Source organism: Orcinus orca, chromosome 15, assembly GCF_937001465.1.
Source record: "Orcinus orca chromosome 15, mOrcOrc1.1, whole genome shotgun sequence".
Classification (NCBI taxonomy): Eukaryota; Metazoa; Chordata; class Mammalia; order Artiodactyla; family Delphinidae; genus Orcinus; species Orcinus orca.
This window is the reverse complement of record NC_064573.1, coordinates 78,786,470-78,800,994: the sequence shown is the minus strand read 5'-3', so window position 1 is coordinate 78,800,994 and position 14,525 is coordinate 78,786,470. Positions and strand designations below refer to the sequence as shown.

General features: G+C 42.5%; 1 protein-coding gene across 2 annotated transcripts in view; it reads right to left on the bottom strand.

Moving 5' to 3' along the window:
* The window catches only part of SUDS3 (SDS3 homolog, SIN3A corepressor complex component), a 301,525-nt gene that overhangs the window by 203,247 nt on the left and 83,753 nt on the right, over nucleotides 1–14,525 (bottom strand). Inside the window, exons 13-14 of one of the 2 annotated variants that reach the window (XM_033408777.2) lie at nucleotides 12,189–12,256; nucleotides 10,423–10,795 (exon numbers count right to left, since the gene is read on the bottom strand). In XM_033408777.2, coding sequence (XP_033264668.1) covers nucleotides 12,211–12,256 — 46 coding nt within the window. In that variant the 3' untranslated portion in view covers nucleotides 10,423–10,795; nucleotides 12,189–12,210. Of the gene's footprint in view, nucleotides 1–10,422; nucleotides 10,796–12,188; nucleotides 12,257–14,525 lie in introns of those variants that run through there. The other variant, XR_007471771.1, reaches the window with a different exon arrangement.

Here is a 14,525-nt window from a genome sequence, read left to right as displayed (position 1 = left end):
TGCGGGTTCGTGCCCCGTTCCGGGAGGATCCTGCATGCCGCGGAGCGGCCGGGCCCATGGGCTGTGGCCACTGAGACTGCGCGTCTGGGGCCTGTGCTCCGCGGCGGGAGAGGCCACAGCAGTGAGAGGCTCGCGTACCGCAAAAAAAAAAAAAAAAGACCACATAGTGTATGATTCCATTTACATGAAATGTCCAGAATAGGCAACTCCACAGAGACAGAAAGTGGATTAGGAAGGTTGGAAAAGACATTAAAACAAACCTGGGTGTATGCTTGAAGTGGGTGCACATGGAAAAAGGTCTTCAAGGATATGTTGAGATTACCAGCAGCAAGTACCTTTAGGGAGTGGAAGGGGAAGCAGCTAGGATTTCTTCACTGTTTACCCTGATACCCTTTTCTAACTTTAGAATATTTTAAGTACATTTTTAAACAAAAGCCCTCCAGCAAATTGGTGACGGGTATTACAACTTCTAAAACTGTGCTTGAGACAAATTCATAGAGATGTTTGTGCATGTGGATGCTTGCCTTATTATTTATAATATGGGAAATTTTCAAACTACCAATGTCCAATAACAGGGCACTGGTTAAATTAATTACACTATGTACATATACAGGAACACTATGGAGTCATTAAAACTCCTGTTTTTCAAAACCATTTAATGCACAGAAACTGTCTGTGATGCACTGCTGAAGTGGGGGGGGGGAGAAGAACACGACTAATTCTAAAGAGTACTGTATGAAGGTCCAAAATTTTGTTTAAAATACCTGTGTGTATGCATATGCATTATATACAACCAGCATATCCACACGCATAGAAAAAGGTCAGAAAAAAATGTTAAAGAGGTTACCTCTGAGCTACAAAATTATGGGTAATTTTTATTCTTATTCCTTCAATCACTTCATAATTATTGTGTATCTACCAAGTGTTTCCTGTATTTCCCTTTTTATGAATATGTTTTATTTCTGTAACTAGAAAAGAACAATAAATGTTCATTTTAAAGGGATAAAAAACATCTCTGGAAACAAAACAGACTACCACCTTGCTCTCACTCCCCTAAATCTGAACTGTTGTTTGCACTTAACCTGAGCATGTGAAACCTGACCACTAGAGGAGCCTTAAAGGAATGGGGACCAAGTGGGGAACTAAGCTTTGCTTCTGCTCAGGGACAAAACCATCACCCATGCAACCACTCACCATCATCCCATGTGGCCACCTTCCAAAGGTACAAAACCCACTCACTTCTCTCCTTTTCTACCTAGTGCTCCCCTTTTCTACACATCTTTGAATTGCCCACACTAATACTCGCAATCATGTCCCTAGGTTGGACATCTGTAGTTTTTGCCAACCTGCATCCATTCACTCTTCTCCTAGCAAAGGATCCTGAATTATCTCTGAGGAATACCATCTTTGTGTTCTCATCCAATGTGTTACAGGTGGGGCTCCACCCCTAGCCCAGGGTCAGAACATACCACCCAGGTCCAATTCAATGAGCACATTAAACATTAAATCCCTCTGGTCAAAATGACTGGCTCAGGGATAATCATGCGAGCCTATGAGATTCAGTGAGGCTTTTGCTGGGTATCCTGGGATGAAGACTGTCCTACTTTTCCTGTTGTGTGTAGACATGAAACAAAAGTACATACTCCTGGGAACTGCTGGGAGTCACTGTAACACCATAAAGGGAATACTAGTCTGTGAATGGGATCGACTCAAAGAAAGCAGAACAGAGATGGAGAGAGAGAGAACGATGCACCTGGATCCAGCCATACGCTGACCTTTTAGTTACTTCAGCCAATAAAGTCCCTCCTTTGCTTAAGCCAGTCAGAGTTGTGTTGCTTCAATGACTCCCAACCAAACACCACCAGCTGACATACCTGCCTTCCTCTGACTGACTGGGCAAAGGGCATCTTGCAGTCACCTGCACTGGAAGATGTCTTAAACAGAAACCCAGACTTGGGTTTGAATCCTTCCTCTACTACTTATTAGCTATGTGACCTTGAGCCAGTCACTTACTCTTTCTCCTTCCTTATCTGTAAAAGAATAGTAACACCTAATTCACAGCCTTGTTGTGAGAATCAAATGTTAAGGATTTTGATTTTTAAGAACAATGGGAAGTCTTTCACAGACACTAATGAGGAGAGTTCTTCAATCTGTCTTGAAAAAAATCACTTTGTTGTATAGAGAACAGATGGGAGGAGGGCAAGAGTGAAAGCAGAGAGATCTGTTAGGAAGGGGCTTTAGAAGTCCAGGCGGATGATGGTGGTTTGAACCAGGACAACATTTACCCACTGTCAACTATAATGCCAAATGACAGTTGTCAAAATGGCAATCACCAAGTTTACCAAAATTCCCATACCATCTCTGACCTTTTGCCATGTTATTTTCACATAAGTGAATTTTGTGCTTCAGTGAATTCTGCCACACCTTAAGCAATAATATGACATCTCGAGGTTGATTTACAAGAGATATAGACACACTATATTACATAACATATATGTTGGGGAAACACTGATCAAAACTGCCTGCCCTGGCCAGACCCAATAGTAACCACTGGCATGAGTTATCTTACAACAGGAGGTCCTGGTAAGGAATGCGGAACCAACAAGCTACCACCAAACGGAAGAATTCGCGAAAGGTCAAAAGGAGAGAGGAGACGCCAGCCCATATGTCCTGCCAACCTCCCAGAATCCTTCTTGCTAGAATCCATCTTGGCTGAGTGATGGCGCGCGCCACCAGGAAGGACCCTGAGTCAGAATGATCGGCCAGAGACAACCCGGAAACTAACCCCATTACCGTAAAACCCGAGACTGCAAGCCACGTGGCAGAGCAGTTCTCCTGGGTTCCCTTACCCTGCTGCTCTCCAGCCGGGCGCCCCTTCCCAATAAAGTCTCCTGCTTTGTCAGCACGTCTGTCTCCTCGGATAATTCATTTCCGAGTGTTAGAAAGAGCCCACTCTCGGGACCTGGAAGGGGTCCCCCTTCCTGCAACATGTATATGATAAATTACATGTCATATATATGAGAAACTACATACCATATATATTATATATTATATACATATTACATGTCGTAATATTTCTAATCTACATTAAGATAAGTACATAACTATTAATTTTTTTTAATGTTTATGTACACATCACCGAAAATCAACTCAAATACTACCATTAGGAGACAATAAACCACCCAAAAGAATTGTGGGAGGTACAGGGGACAGAAAGAACTATTTCTTCTGGTTATTCAGAGAAAAAGTGCTAGTTAGCAGCAAGTAAGGTAATTTAAGAAGGCTAGTAGAGAAGTCTTACCTGTAGATGGACCTTACTTTAAGAGTGAACCCAATTAAAAAAAAAAAAAAAAAACTCAGCTGAGCAGAGAAATGGAAGGACGATTATTTGAACGACAATTCCTTCCAGCGATATTTTAGACTGAGAGCTCCCCTACTGAATTAGTGCCTAGTACAATCATTAACTACTTGACAGAAAACCTGGGGGCAGCTGGGGAGGAAGGAGGGGGTAGAGAGAAATCTTAAAGCCGAGCCCTGGCCCGTTTAAGATCAATTTGAAATGAAGATTTCAGAACGTCTGAAAGTATAATTTAAGTGAATGGGCTAAGCAGGCTTCTGCGAATAACTCTTCCACTTAGACAATGTTCCTCAAGAACACCCTACTCTGCAGTCATTAAAAAGTGTGTTTTAGGAGAATATTTAACGACATTGGAAACATCTCAAAAGCAGGTGGCAAATCAGCATGTACAGCATGATTCCAATTTCAGATTTTAAAAAGAAATTCTATACATGGGTTTAAAAAAAAAGACTAGGAGCCCACATTAAAATGTGAACAGTTATATTTACATGGTGGGTTAGACGGATGATATACATTTTCTCCTTTATTCGTGTCAGAATTTACTCAAGTCTCTGATAATTTTTTAAGCAGAGAAGGATAATTAAAGGATTTTTTTTAATATGAATTCATTGATGGTCTATTGTAAACTGTACCAATTTCTTATTGACTAAAAACATAAAATAGGAAAACTCTTACTAGAAGAGCCAAATCTGATATTTCAAATATGATGGTATAATGATAGTTAACATTTGTAACCACTTAATACATGTGAGGCATGGAGCTCAGCACCTTATATAATCATGTCATTGACAATGATTCCTCACAACCTCTCTATGAGATGGGTATTTTTATGCACACACACCCCTCAATTTTCCAAACGGAAGAAACTGGGGCTCACAGCAAAGACATAACCTGTTCAAGGTCACTAGCTGGCAGGTGACAGAGAATCCAGGTCTCCTTATTTCTAATTCAGGGCTCTTTCTCCTCCACAGCATTGGGTTTCTACAGATGCCCTAGTTTATGAGCTGAAAATATCCCATAATTACCCCATAAATAAGCCACAGAACTTATTTATTCCTTGCATTTAACTTATTATGTAGCATTTAAAGGACACATTACACTGAGCAAGAACCATCAATCTTTCACATAATGCTCCGGTTAATAACTTGGTAATTATAATCCACAGTCACAAAGCTGAATATGCTTGTTGCTTCCATGGTGCCAGATCACCCTTTAAAGAAGAGAACTCATCAATTATCTCCGACCTGCTCACTTGGTGAATTTACACCCTCCCAGAGCACCAGCACTTACCATGGTGGTCGGAGAGTTCAATAGTAATTGCAGGGTTTCCCTGGCAGCGCAGTGGTTGAGAGTCCACCTGCTGATGCAGGGGACACGGGTTCATGCCCCGGTCTGGGAAGATCCCACATGCCGCGGAGCGGCTGGGCCCGTGAGCCATGGCCACTGAGCCTGCGCATCCGGAACCTGTGCTCCGCAACAGGAGAAGCCACAACAGTGAGAGGCCCGCGTACCAAAAAAAAAAAAAAAAAGTAATTACAGAGTCCCTAAACCTAAGGATTTAAAAAGCTGTGTGTCCATAATCCCCTTTAACATGGTATCAGAATATCATCTGGCCATTCGTCAACGTTAATAGAACTATTGGAAAGCATTCACTCTGTGTATTCCAAGACCTGAGCTAACCACTTTGCGTACAGAAGGAATAGTAGAATAAAATGTTTATCAATCTTATCAGACCCAACATCTCTTTGTATCAGTCAGTTTCTGGTGCATAACAATCTAAAACTCTCAATAACTTACAAGGAAAAAAAACTTACAGTAAGTCCCCTGCACACAAACGAGTTCCGTTCTGAGAGTGCGTTCATAAGTCCAATTTGTTCATAAGTCCAACAAAGTTAGCCTAGCTACCCAACTAACACAGTCAGCTATATAGTACTGTACTGTAATAGGTTATAATACTTTTCACACAAATAATACATAAAAAACAAACACAAAAAATAGGACATTTTAAATTTTATAGTACAGTACCTTGGAAAGTACAGTAGTGCAGTACAACAGCTGGCATACAGGGGCAGGCATCAAGTGAACAGGCAAGAAGAAGTTACTGACTGGAGGAGGGAGAGGCAGTAGGAGATGGTAGAGCTGAAGGATCGTCAGCAATAGGAGATGGAAGGCAAGCTGCAATTTCACTCACACATCCTGGGCTTGAAATAAAGATACTGTACTACTGTACTCTATACAGTACTGTAAAGTATACAAAAGCACAACCACTTGTAGAGGATGCACTCATGTGACAACGTACGCCAGACACGTCAACTAACTTATGCGACTGGACATGTGAACACATGTTCACGTCTTTGAAAGTTCACAACTTGAAGGTTCATATGTAGGGGACTTACTGTATGTTTTTTACTCATGAGTCTGTGGTTGGCTGTGGTTCTGCTGAGCTCATCTGGGACCCCATGAGCTTGGCTCCAGGTTAGGCTCAGATCTGTTCCAACCGTCTCTCCATTCTCCACAGAGCAGTGGACACACATTTTCTCAGAGCAAATGTCAAAAGAACAAGAGGATGAGTGAAAACACATGATGCCTTTTGAGCATGGGGCTCAAGACTGGCATACTTCCATTTCTGTCGAGGTATCATTGGCCAAAGCAAATTTCATGGCTAAGACCCAAATCAATGAAGCACATAAATACTCTCCACCCACTCTACTGAGAAGTACTACAAAGTCACATGGCAAAATGTGTTGATGTGTAATTCCATTATGGGAGAGAAGGAACAACTGGGAGCAATGATCCATTCTACCCACCCTTTTATAACAAATATATTGTAATGTGCCCTTTATACTATCACAGAATGAAATTCAGAGATAGTATAACCTACATAAATGTATCATTTTCAAAAATCAATTACATATGTAAATGCTAGAAGACATAGTGAGGTAGTCTGATGATGGCATATAAATAAAGAGCCGCTGTGGGCATAACAGATAAAATACAAGCTGATTCAGGGGTGTGGTGCTGGCTCCTCGAATACCTTGAACGACGTTTCCATGGGTGATGTGATTTTTTCTGGAAATGGTATACAACTATGGATAACATTCTGAGCAAAATAAACTGCAACCATCCCTTGATGCATACTGTAGAAAAATCAGAACATGCTAAAACTATGCAAAATATATATGTAAAACAAGCTCAGATGACAATAAATGAGTTTTTCACCTACACGAAGGTCTCGCAGGGTACTGGCAGGTCAAGCAGGACACAGGAAAGATCTTCCCCACACATCGCTAAATGTCTAGCTCGCCTGGTCCTCTAAAGCAAATCATACCAAAGTCATGATTTTGTAACTCCCCATCACCATAACTACCAAAATCGTCCCCACAAATTTCTGAAAAGAGCCCTAGGGGGCAGTATTGACCCAGTGAGAACCACTGGTGTTGCATTAGAGTGAAATCTTTGAAGTTCTACACCCTGATTCTGAATCCAAGCTCTGCCTCGTACTTACTAGCTGTGTAACTTTGGACAGGTTACTGAATTACTCTGAGTCTGCCTTACTCATAATGTTGCTTTAAGGATTAAATGGGAGCATGCAAATGGCAAAGCATTTGGCACAAAGCTTACACACACGAAGCACTCAACAAATGTCAGAGCCTAATGTTATACCATTCAGTTAACTTATTCCCATTTCACAGATGAGGAAGCTGGGGCTTGAATGAGATGTCTTTGGACATCGTTCCTCCTCCTCTCCCTGATGTCTTCTAGTCTAAAGGTGGGTAATTGCTGATGTTCTCCTGAGGATCACTTTCAGAAGAAAGGTGAGACTGGAAAGGTTGTGGGACTGACAGGTGAGTCCATGAGTGGAGGGGACCTGGATTCAAATTCTAGGCTAGGATATGTAGTGGTTTTACTCTGAAAAACAGCATTTCCCAGGAGTTCCCTGGCTGTCCAGTGGTTAGGACTCTGTGCTTTCACTGCCGTGGGCCTGGGTTCAATCCCTGGTCGGGGAACTGAGATCCTGCAAGCCATGCAGTGTGGCCAAAAGAAAAAAAAAAATTTTTTTAAATACATATATATGGAATTAAAAAAAGCACTTCCTTTCACATCTGCATCAGTGTTACCACTTGGCACACTTAAGAATGCTGGCAGCACAGAATCGTCCAACAGTGGTCCAGAGGAGGACATGGTCTTCAGTGGTAACGTCAGGAGAGGTTAGAGAGGCAGAATCCAAGACAGGCTCTGGAACCAGATGGCAGGGTGCAAATCCCAGCTCTACCACTTACCATTCATGCATCCATTCGACCTTGGGTAAAAACTCCCCTGTGCCTCAATTTCTTCACCTGTAGAACACTAGTACATACCTCATGGGGTTGTTGTGAAGGTTAAATGAGTTAATACACGTAGAGCATGTAGAACAGTGTTGGCATATGATAATCTCTATATAATTGTGCATCATTGCACAACTGGTGTCCACCCACAGGTTCAGTGCAGTCATACAGAGCCTGACCCATGGTGGGTGATAAAAAGTGGTGAAAAGAGACGAGTGGATGGAGAAGGGTAGGAAATAACTGTGAACTTTGGAAACATGTAATATTCAGTGTCTGATTTGGGCATCTGGAAAGCTACAGTGGAGTATTTACACTTATTGCTATGCTCTCAACCACTAGACTGGATGGTCTTTCAAAAATGCAGAACAAAACTGAGGTGTGTCAAGTTGTGTTCACAGCAGTTAACATTCTAAATGAACTAAAGCCATCAGCATCAATTTATACAGACTTGTCCTAACAAGTAAGGAGGGTTTTTTTTAACCTCTACTTGTCAACATTCACAAAGGAGAATGAAGGAGGACGCATTGGTGAGAAAAAGAATGGGACAACAGGAGGAAGGAAAGCAGAGAGAAGCAGGGTGCCTAGTACAGTCCTGATGCATAGTAGGGTCTCGATCATTACTTGTTGAATGAGTGGATAACTGGATGGAGGGATGGAGGGAAGGATGGATGGATGGATGCCTAATCTCCCTTTCTGCCCCCATTTCAACCTTCAAACAAAGACAAAAGATTTCCAGAGATGAATGATCATCTCTGTTTTTTAAAGCCAACAGCTTCCTTAGGAAGAGATGATGAAAATACCATGTTTTCCAGTGTTGGACAAATCATAAATATCTCAAATTGTAGTGAAGCTCTGCCACTTACTAGTTATGTGACCTGCAGTAAGTCGATATGACTCTCTGAGCATCATTTTTCTCATAAGTGGTCTCTAAGAATCCACACAGTGCAGACATCATATAATATCATGAATGGTTTATGTGCATAAGTGTAGGCTCATATTTATACATTATAACCAGGGCCCAGTTCATTAGTTTTGTTCATGCCAACTCTCTTATCATTATTATTACGCAGCCTGTTATTGTATATTGATGACTCTTTACTTCTACACAGTACTCAAGCGTTTATAAAACACTGTGATGTCATAGCTACCACTTATTTAATGCTTATGTGCTCTCTCACAGGTCCTCACAACTCATTGAGTAGGTACTTCCAATCCTGTATCAGTCATATACTCCCCCCAGTGATGCTGAGTAACAAGCAAGCACAAAAACCCCAGAACATTTAGCAATAAACATTTATGTGGGGTTCAGCCAACCAAGGTGAGGCTCATCTGATTTTGCTGCCTTGCTCACAAGCCTGTGTGAAACTGCAAGTTATCTACACAGCTTTGCTGATTTTGGCTGGACTCACTGACACATCTGGGGGTTGGCTTGATGTTGGCTGATTTAGGATGGCCTCTGCTGGGATGCCTGGGACAACTCAGGCTCCACAACATGGGCCTCTCCTCCTCTAGCAGGTTTGCCTGGAAATTTTCCCATGGCAATTGCACAAACACTTTTGCAGACCTCTGCTTGCATAGCCTCTAACATTGCTTTGGCTAGAGCAAGTCACAAGACCCACACAGATTATTTAAAAGATGGGAGGGACTTCCTCGGTGGTCCAGTGGATAAGACTCAGCACTCCCAATGCAGGAGGCCCGGGTTTGATCCCTGGTCGGGGAACTAGACCCCGCATGCATGCCACAACTAAGAGGTCACATGCCACAACTAAGAGGTCCACATGCCGCAACTAAAAGATCCCGCGTGCCACAAGGAAGATCTCGCGTGCCGCAACTAAGAGCCGGTGCAGCCAAAATAAATTAAAAAATAAACAAAACTAAATAAATAAACAAAAGATGGGAAATACACTCCACCTCTTTTATAGGAGGAATTGCAAAGGTTGAACTGTGTCTCCTTAAAATTCATATGTTGAAGTCCTAACTTCAGAATGTGACATTCAGTCCTATCTCAGAATGTGACACTATTTGCAAATAGAGTCTTTACAGAGATAATCAAGTTAAAATGAGGTCTTTATGGTAGGCCCTACTCCAATGTGACTAGTATCCCTGTAAGAGGCAGCAATTTAAACACAGACTAGGACACAGGGAAGGAAATGTGGAAAATGCCACCTATGAGCCAAGGAGAGAGGCCTGGAACAGATTCTTCCTCACAGCCCTCAGAAGGAACCAACTCTGCCAACACCTTGATCTCAGATTTCTGGCCTCTAGAACTGTAAGACTATAAATTTCTGTTGTTTAAACCACCCAGCCTGTGGTACTTTGTTAAGGCAGTCCTAGCAAACTAATACAAGGGATAAAGAATGAAGGCAGGGACTTCCGTGGTGGCAAAGTGGTTAAGAATCCGCCTGCCAATGCAGGGGACGCAGGTTCGAGCCCTGGTCCAGGAAGATCTCACATGCCACGGAGCAACTAAGCCCATGCACCACAACTACTAAGCCTGTGCTCTAGAGCCCACGAGCCACAACTACTGAGCCCATGTGCCACAACTACTTAAGCCCGTGCGCCTAGAGCCCGTGCTCCGTAACAAGAGAAGCCACTGCAATGAGAAGCCCACACACCATAACGAAGAGTAGCCCCGGCTCGCCACAACTAGAGAAAGCCCGTGTGCAGCAACAAAGACCCAACGCAGCCAAAGATAAAAAATTAATTAATTAATTTAAAAAACAAGAATGAAGGCATTAATGCAATCAATCCTCAATACTTTATTTTTCAGTGGGGACACTGAGGCTCAGCGAGTCTGGTTAATGCCACCCAAGAGGCATCGGAGGTGTGAGTGGAACCCAGGTCTTCTTTGCCAGACATCCTTGCACCTGCCATGGAAACATTTCAGTTCCCAATACTTTGTCTTTTCCTAGGTGGCGTCCAACAGGGAGGCACCGGCACATGCAGGACACTGTTCATGCCCAACTAGGCAAGGCTGTGCATGTTGCTTCAAAGTTTCTGTTTTAATGATGTAGTAATTGTTTTTATGGCTTTCCAATGAAGTGTGCAGAGCTCTGATAGCCATCACTGGTTTCTTGAGGGCCTTTATTTGACCTGAGACTCTAGAGAGCTTCTGATAGATACAAAAAGGCGTGTGAGGCAAAGAGGAGAAAATTCTGGTCAAATATTTTTCAAAATATTTTTTGGCTAATCACTCTAAACATTTGAGCCACCAACTACATCTGCATCGAACATACTCAATTATTTGGGATAACTTTGAAGCCACTGGAATGATTTCTTTGGACAGAATAAAATGAAAGGAAAAGAATTGGGTCATTAATTCACATTATCAGTCAGCGTTCTTGAGACAAAAAGAACCAATAGGAGAGAGAGAAAGAAGAAAGAAAGAAAAAGAAAGGAAGGAAGGGGGGAGAGAGGGAGAGGGAGAGGGAGGGAGAGAGAGAGAGAGAGAGAGAGGGAGGGAGGGAGGGAGGGAGGAAGGAAGGAAGGGAGAAAGAAAAAGAAAGAGAGAAAGATTTATTATAGTTATTGGCTCATATGATTATGGGGGCAGAGAAGTCTGCCATCTGCAAGCTGAAGACCCAGGAAAGCCAGTGGTGTAGTTCAAAGGCCCCAGAGCCAGAGAGCTGATGTATAGATTCTAATCCAGGTGCACAGGCCTGAGATCTAGGAGTGCCAAGGGCAGGAGAAGATCAATGTCCCAGCTCCAATAGTCAGATAGGGTTAATTCAACCTTCCTCCACTGGTTTATTCTATTCAAGCCCTCCGTGGATTGGATGAGGCCCACCATGCTGGGGAGGGCCACCTGCTTTACCTAGTTCACCAATTCGAAAGCTAATCTCTTCCAGAAGCACCCCGACAGACATAACCAGATAAAATATTTAGCCAGCAATTTGGACATCCCATGGCCCGGTCAAGTTGACACGTAAAACTAATATTTACTGAATACCTACTACGCGCCATGCACTGTTACAGCTCTTAGAATACAGACATGAGTGAGGTACAATCCACACACACAAGAAGCTTCACTACCTCATTCACTGTTCACTCATCAAATTCTAATTATGAGCATCTACTGAGATGAACAAGACACACATGGTCCCTGCTCTCGTGGGGTCTACAGGTGAGCTGGTGAAACAGGTATTGGATAACTGATGGCATAATTAAGCAATGACAATTGTGATGAGCGCTGCAAAGGAGAAGCTGAAGTTGTTAATGACTGTGTGACAGGAAGACCTGATCTATTTATTTTGGGGGGAGGGGAGGGAGGGGGGAGGGATGGATGAGGAAAGACTATCATTAGGAAATGAGGTTTGAGCTGAGATCTTTTTTTTTTTTTTTTGCCATGCTGAGCAGCGAAAGCACAGAGTCCTAACCACTGGACTGGCAGGGAATTCCCTTGAGCTGAGCTGAGTAGGGATTAGCCAAACAAAGATAGTGGAAACTTCCTCCTGAGAAGGAGAAAAGCAGCTGCCCAGACACCCAGGAGCTGGGCTGGTACTTACTGTCAGCTTGGCCTTGGTGTTGCTATGAGCCGTTCTGCTGGCACTCACGGCTAGGGCTTGGCGTTCTCCTGTTGAAGATAAACAATTGCACAGAACATCAATATCAGACAAGGCCACTCTGAGTCCACAGGGGAGCAAGACAATGGAACACAGACCAAACATGAACACCATCCAAACCACAAAAATGACCAAAATTCCCCTTCCCTGTCTAATATGAGGGGCTGCTGCTTCTTGACCAATTTCCCACATGAGCTGAATCAGCCTTTTCTCCCTTTGGATAAGATTTATTAAGATGCCCAGTCATAGAATTACTCCCACTTCCTGCCAGTATCCAGTCCAGAGCAAAGTCCCAGTTCTTTAAACCCTCCCCAAATCACCCAACCTAAGTCCAAATCCCATACTAAGTCCTTTTTAAAACCTTCTTACTGAGATACCCCACAGCTCCCATAGTGCCTCTCCCCGCTCACTGCAATGAATACTAATCCCAATTTGTTCAACTGCGAGTGTGTTCCTGGTGGTCTTTAGCTGAAGGGCATTGACACTTGGTAAATCTGGATGTTTAATTAATATTTATCATAGATAATGTATTAGTTTTACAATAAATTTAAGATGGAATTGTTTTTATGTGCTGTATACACACATTCACAGTACACTGAGAACCTTTTATAATTAATGTGTCTAGTATATCTTTATTTAGATTCGAAGCATAGTTTATTATCTTAAATCATAATGAAGGCTTAAAGTTCTCATAGCTCTGCTTTCGGCAATCTGTAGTTGTCACTTTTCTTCAAGTCCTAACCTATGTTACTAATGATCTGGGAGAATCCATAGTGAGCTTTGGCCTTTGGCACCTTGACCTTAACTTGACCAAGGCAGAACTCATTAATTGCTTCTAAAAACCTGGCTGACTGGAAATTTAGAAGAATTTATCCTATAAATTCACTGGCACAAAAATCCAAAGACATACACAGAGACATCTATCGCTTCGCTGGCAATAACAATAACCCCCTCCCCCCAAAAAACTGGAAACAACCCAAATTTCCATCAATACTCAGCTGGCTAAATGAATCTTAATACACACACCTCTACAGTGGAATACTACATAGTCATTAACAATAATGTTGTAAATATACATTAATTGGTTTGGAAAGATGCAGATAATATACTGTGGGGAAAAAAGTTGTAGAATAATATAATCCAAGATTAATACACTCACTCACACACACACACACATACACACACACACATTTTTCTTAAAACATATTTTTATACCATAGGTAAAAGTGGGTTACTTCTGGGGATTGGGATTGAAGACTTTTATTCCATCTACATGTTCAAAAGTCATGTTGTATTGCTTTTACTTTAAAAAAATGCATTTTTTATTTGTCCCATTTGCTGTATTCGTTTACCAGATTCACCAACCACACAGTCCCCATCTAGGATCTTATCTTCTTTTCTTGTCACGAAACCCAGCCAAATGCTGAGCCAAACATTTCTATCTCTGAAACACTTCTCAAAGCTTCACCATACCCTTCCTTCTGCTCTAGGTCAGGCTGACCTGTCAGTTCTCCCGGACTCTACCTCCTCACTGTATACTCTGTACTGCCACAGGGGACTCTTTCTAGCATATATAACCATAATCTTCATTCCTCTGCCCCAAAACCTTTGGCTCTCCTGGACCAACAGAATAAGCTTCAAACTTTCACTGTGGACTCCAAGATTCCATTTTAGCTCCACTTTACCATTTCAGGCTTAAGTCAAGCATCCAAGGCATCCTTCACTCACATCCCAGACACAGCAGCATTAATGGATACCCTGAATTTGAACCTGCATTAACATACCTTCAAATCTTTGCTCACGCTGTTCTCTCCTTCCCCATGCCCCTTCTTTTAAATTACGTCCTTTAAAATACAAGAGTCTTGGGCTTCCCTGCTGGCACAGTGGTTAGGAATCCGCCTGCCAATGCAGGGGACACGGGTTCGAGCCCTGGTCTGGGAAGATCCCACATGCCGCGGAGCAACTAAGCCCATGTGTCACAACTACTGAGCCTGTGCGCCTAGAGCCCGTGCTCCACAACAAGAGAAGCCACTGCAGTGAGAAGCCCGTGCACCGCAACGAAGAGGAGCCCCCGCTCGCCGCAACTAGAGAAAGCCCATGCGCAGCAATGAAGATGCAATGCAGCCAAAAATAAATAAATAAAATAAATAAATTTATTAAAAAATAAATGAAATAAAATAAAAGAGTGTTGACTTACATTCGACACTGTAAATGTTTCTTCTTGCTTGTACTACAAGGTAGCCTAACATGATTGGAAAAATGCACAGATTTTGAGTCGAC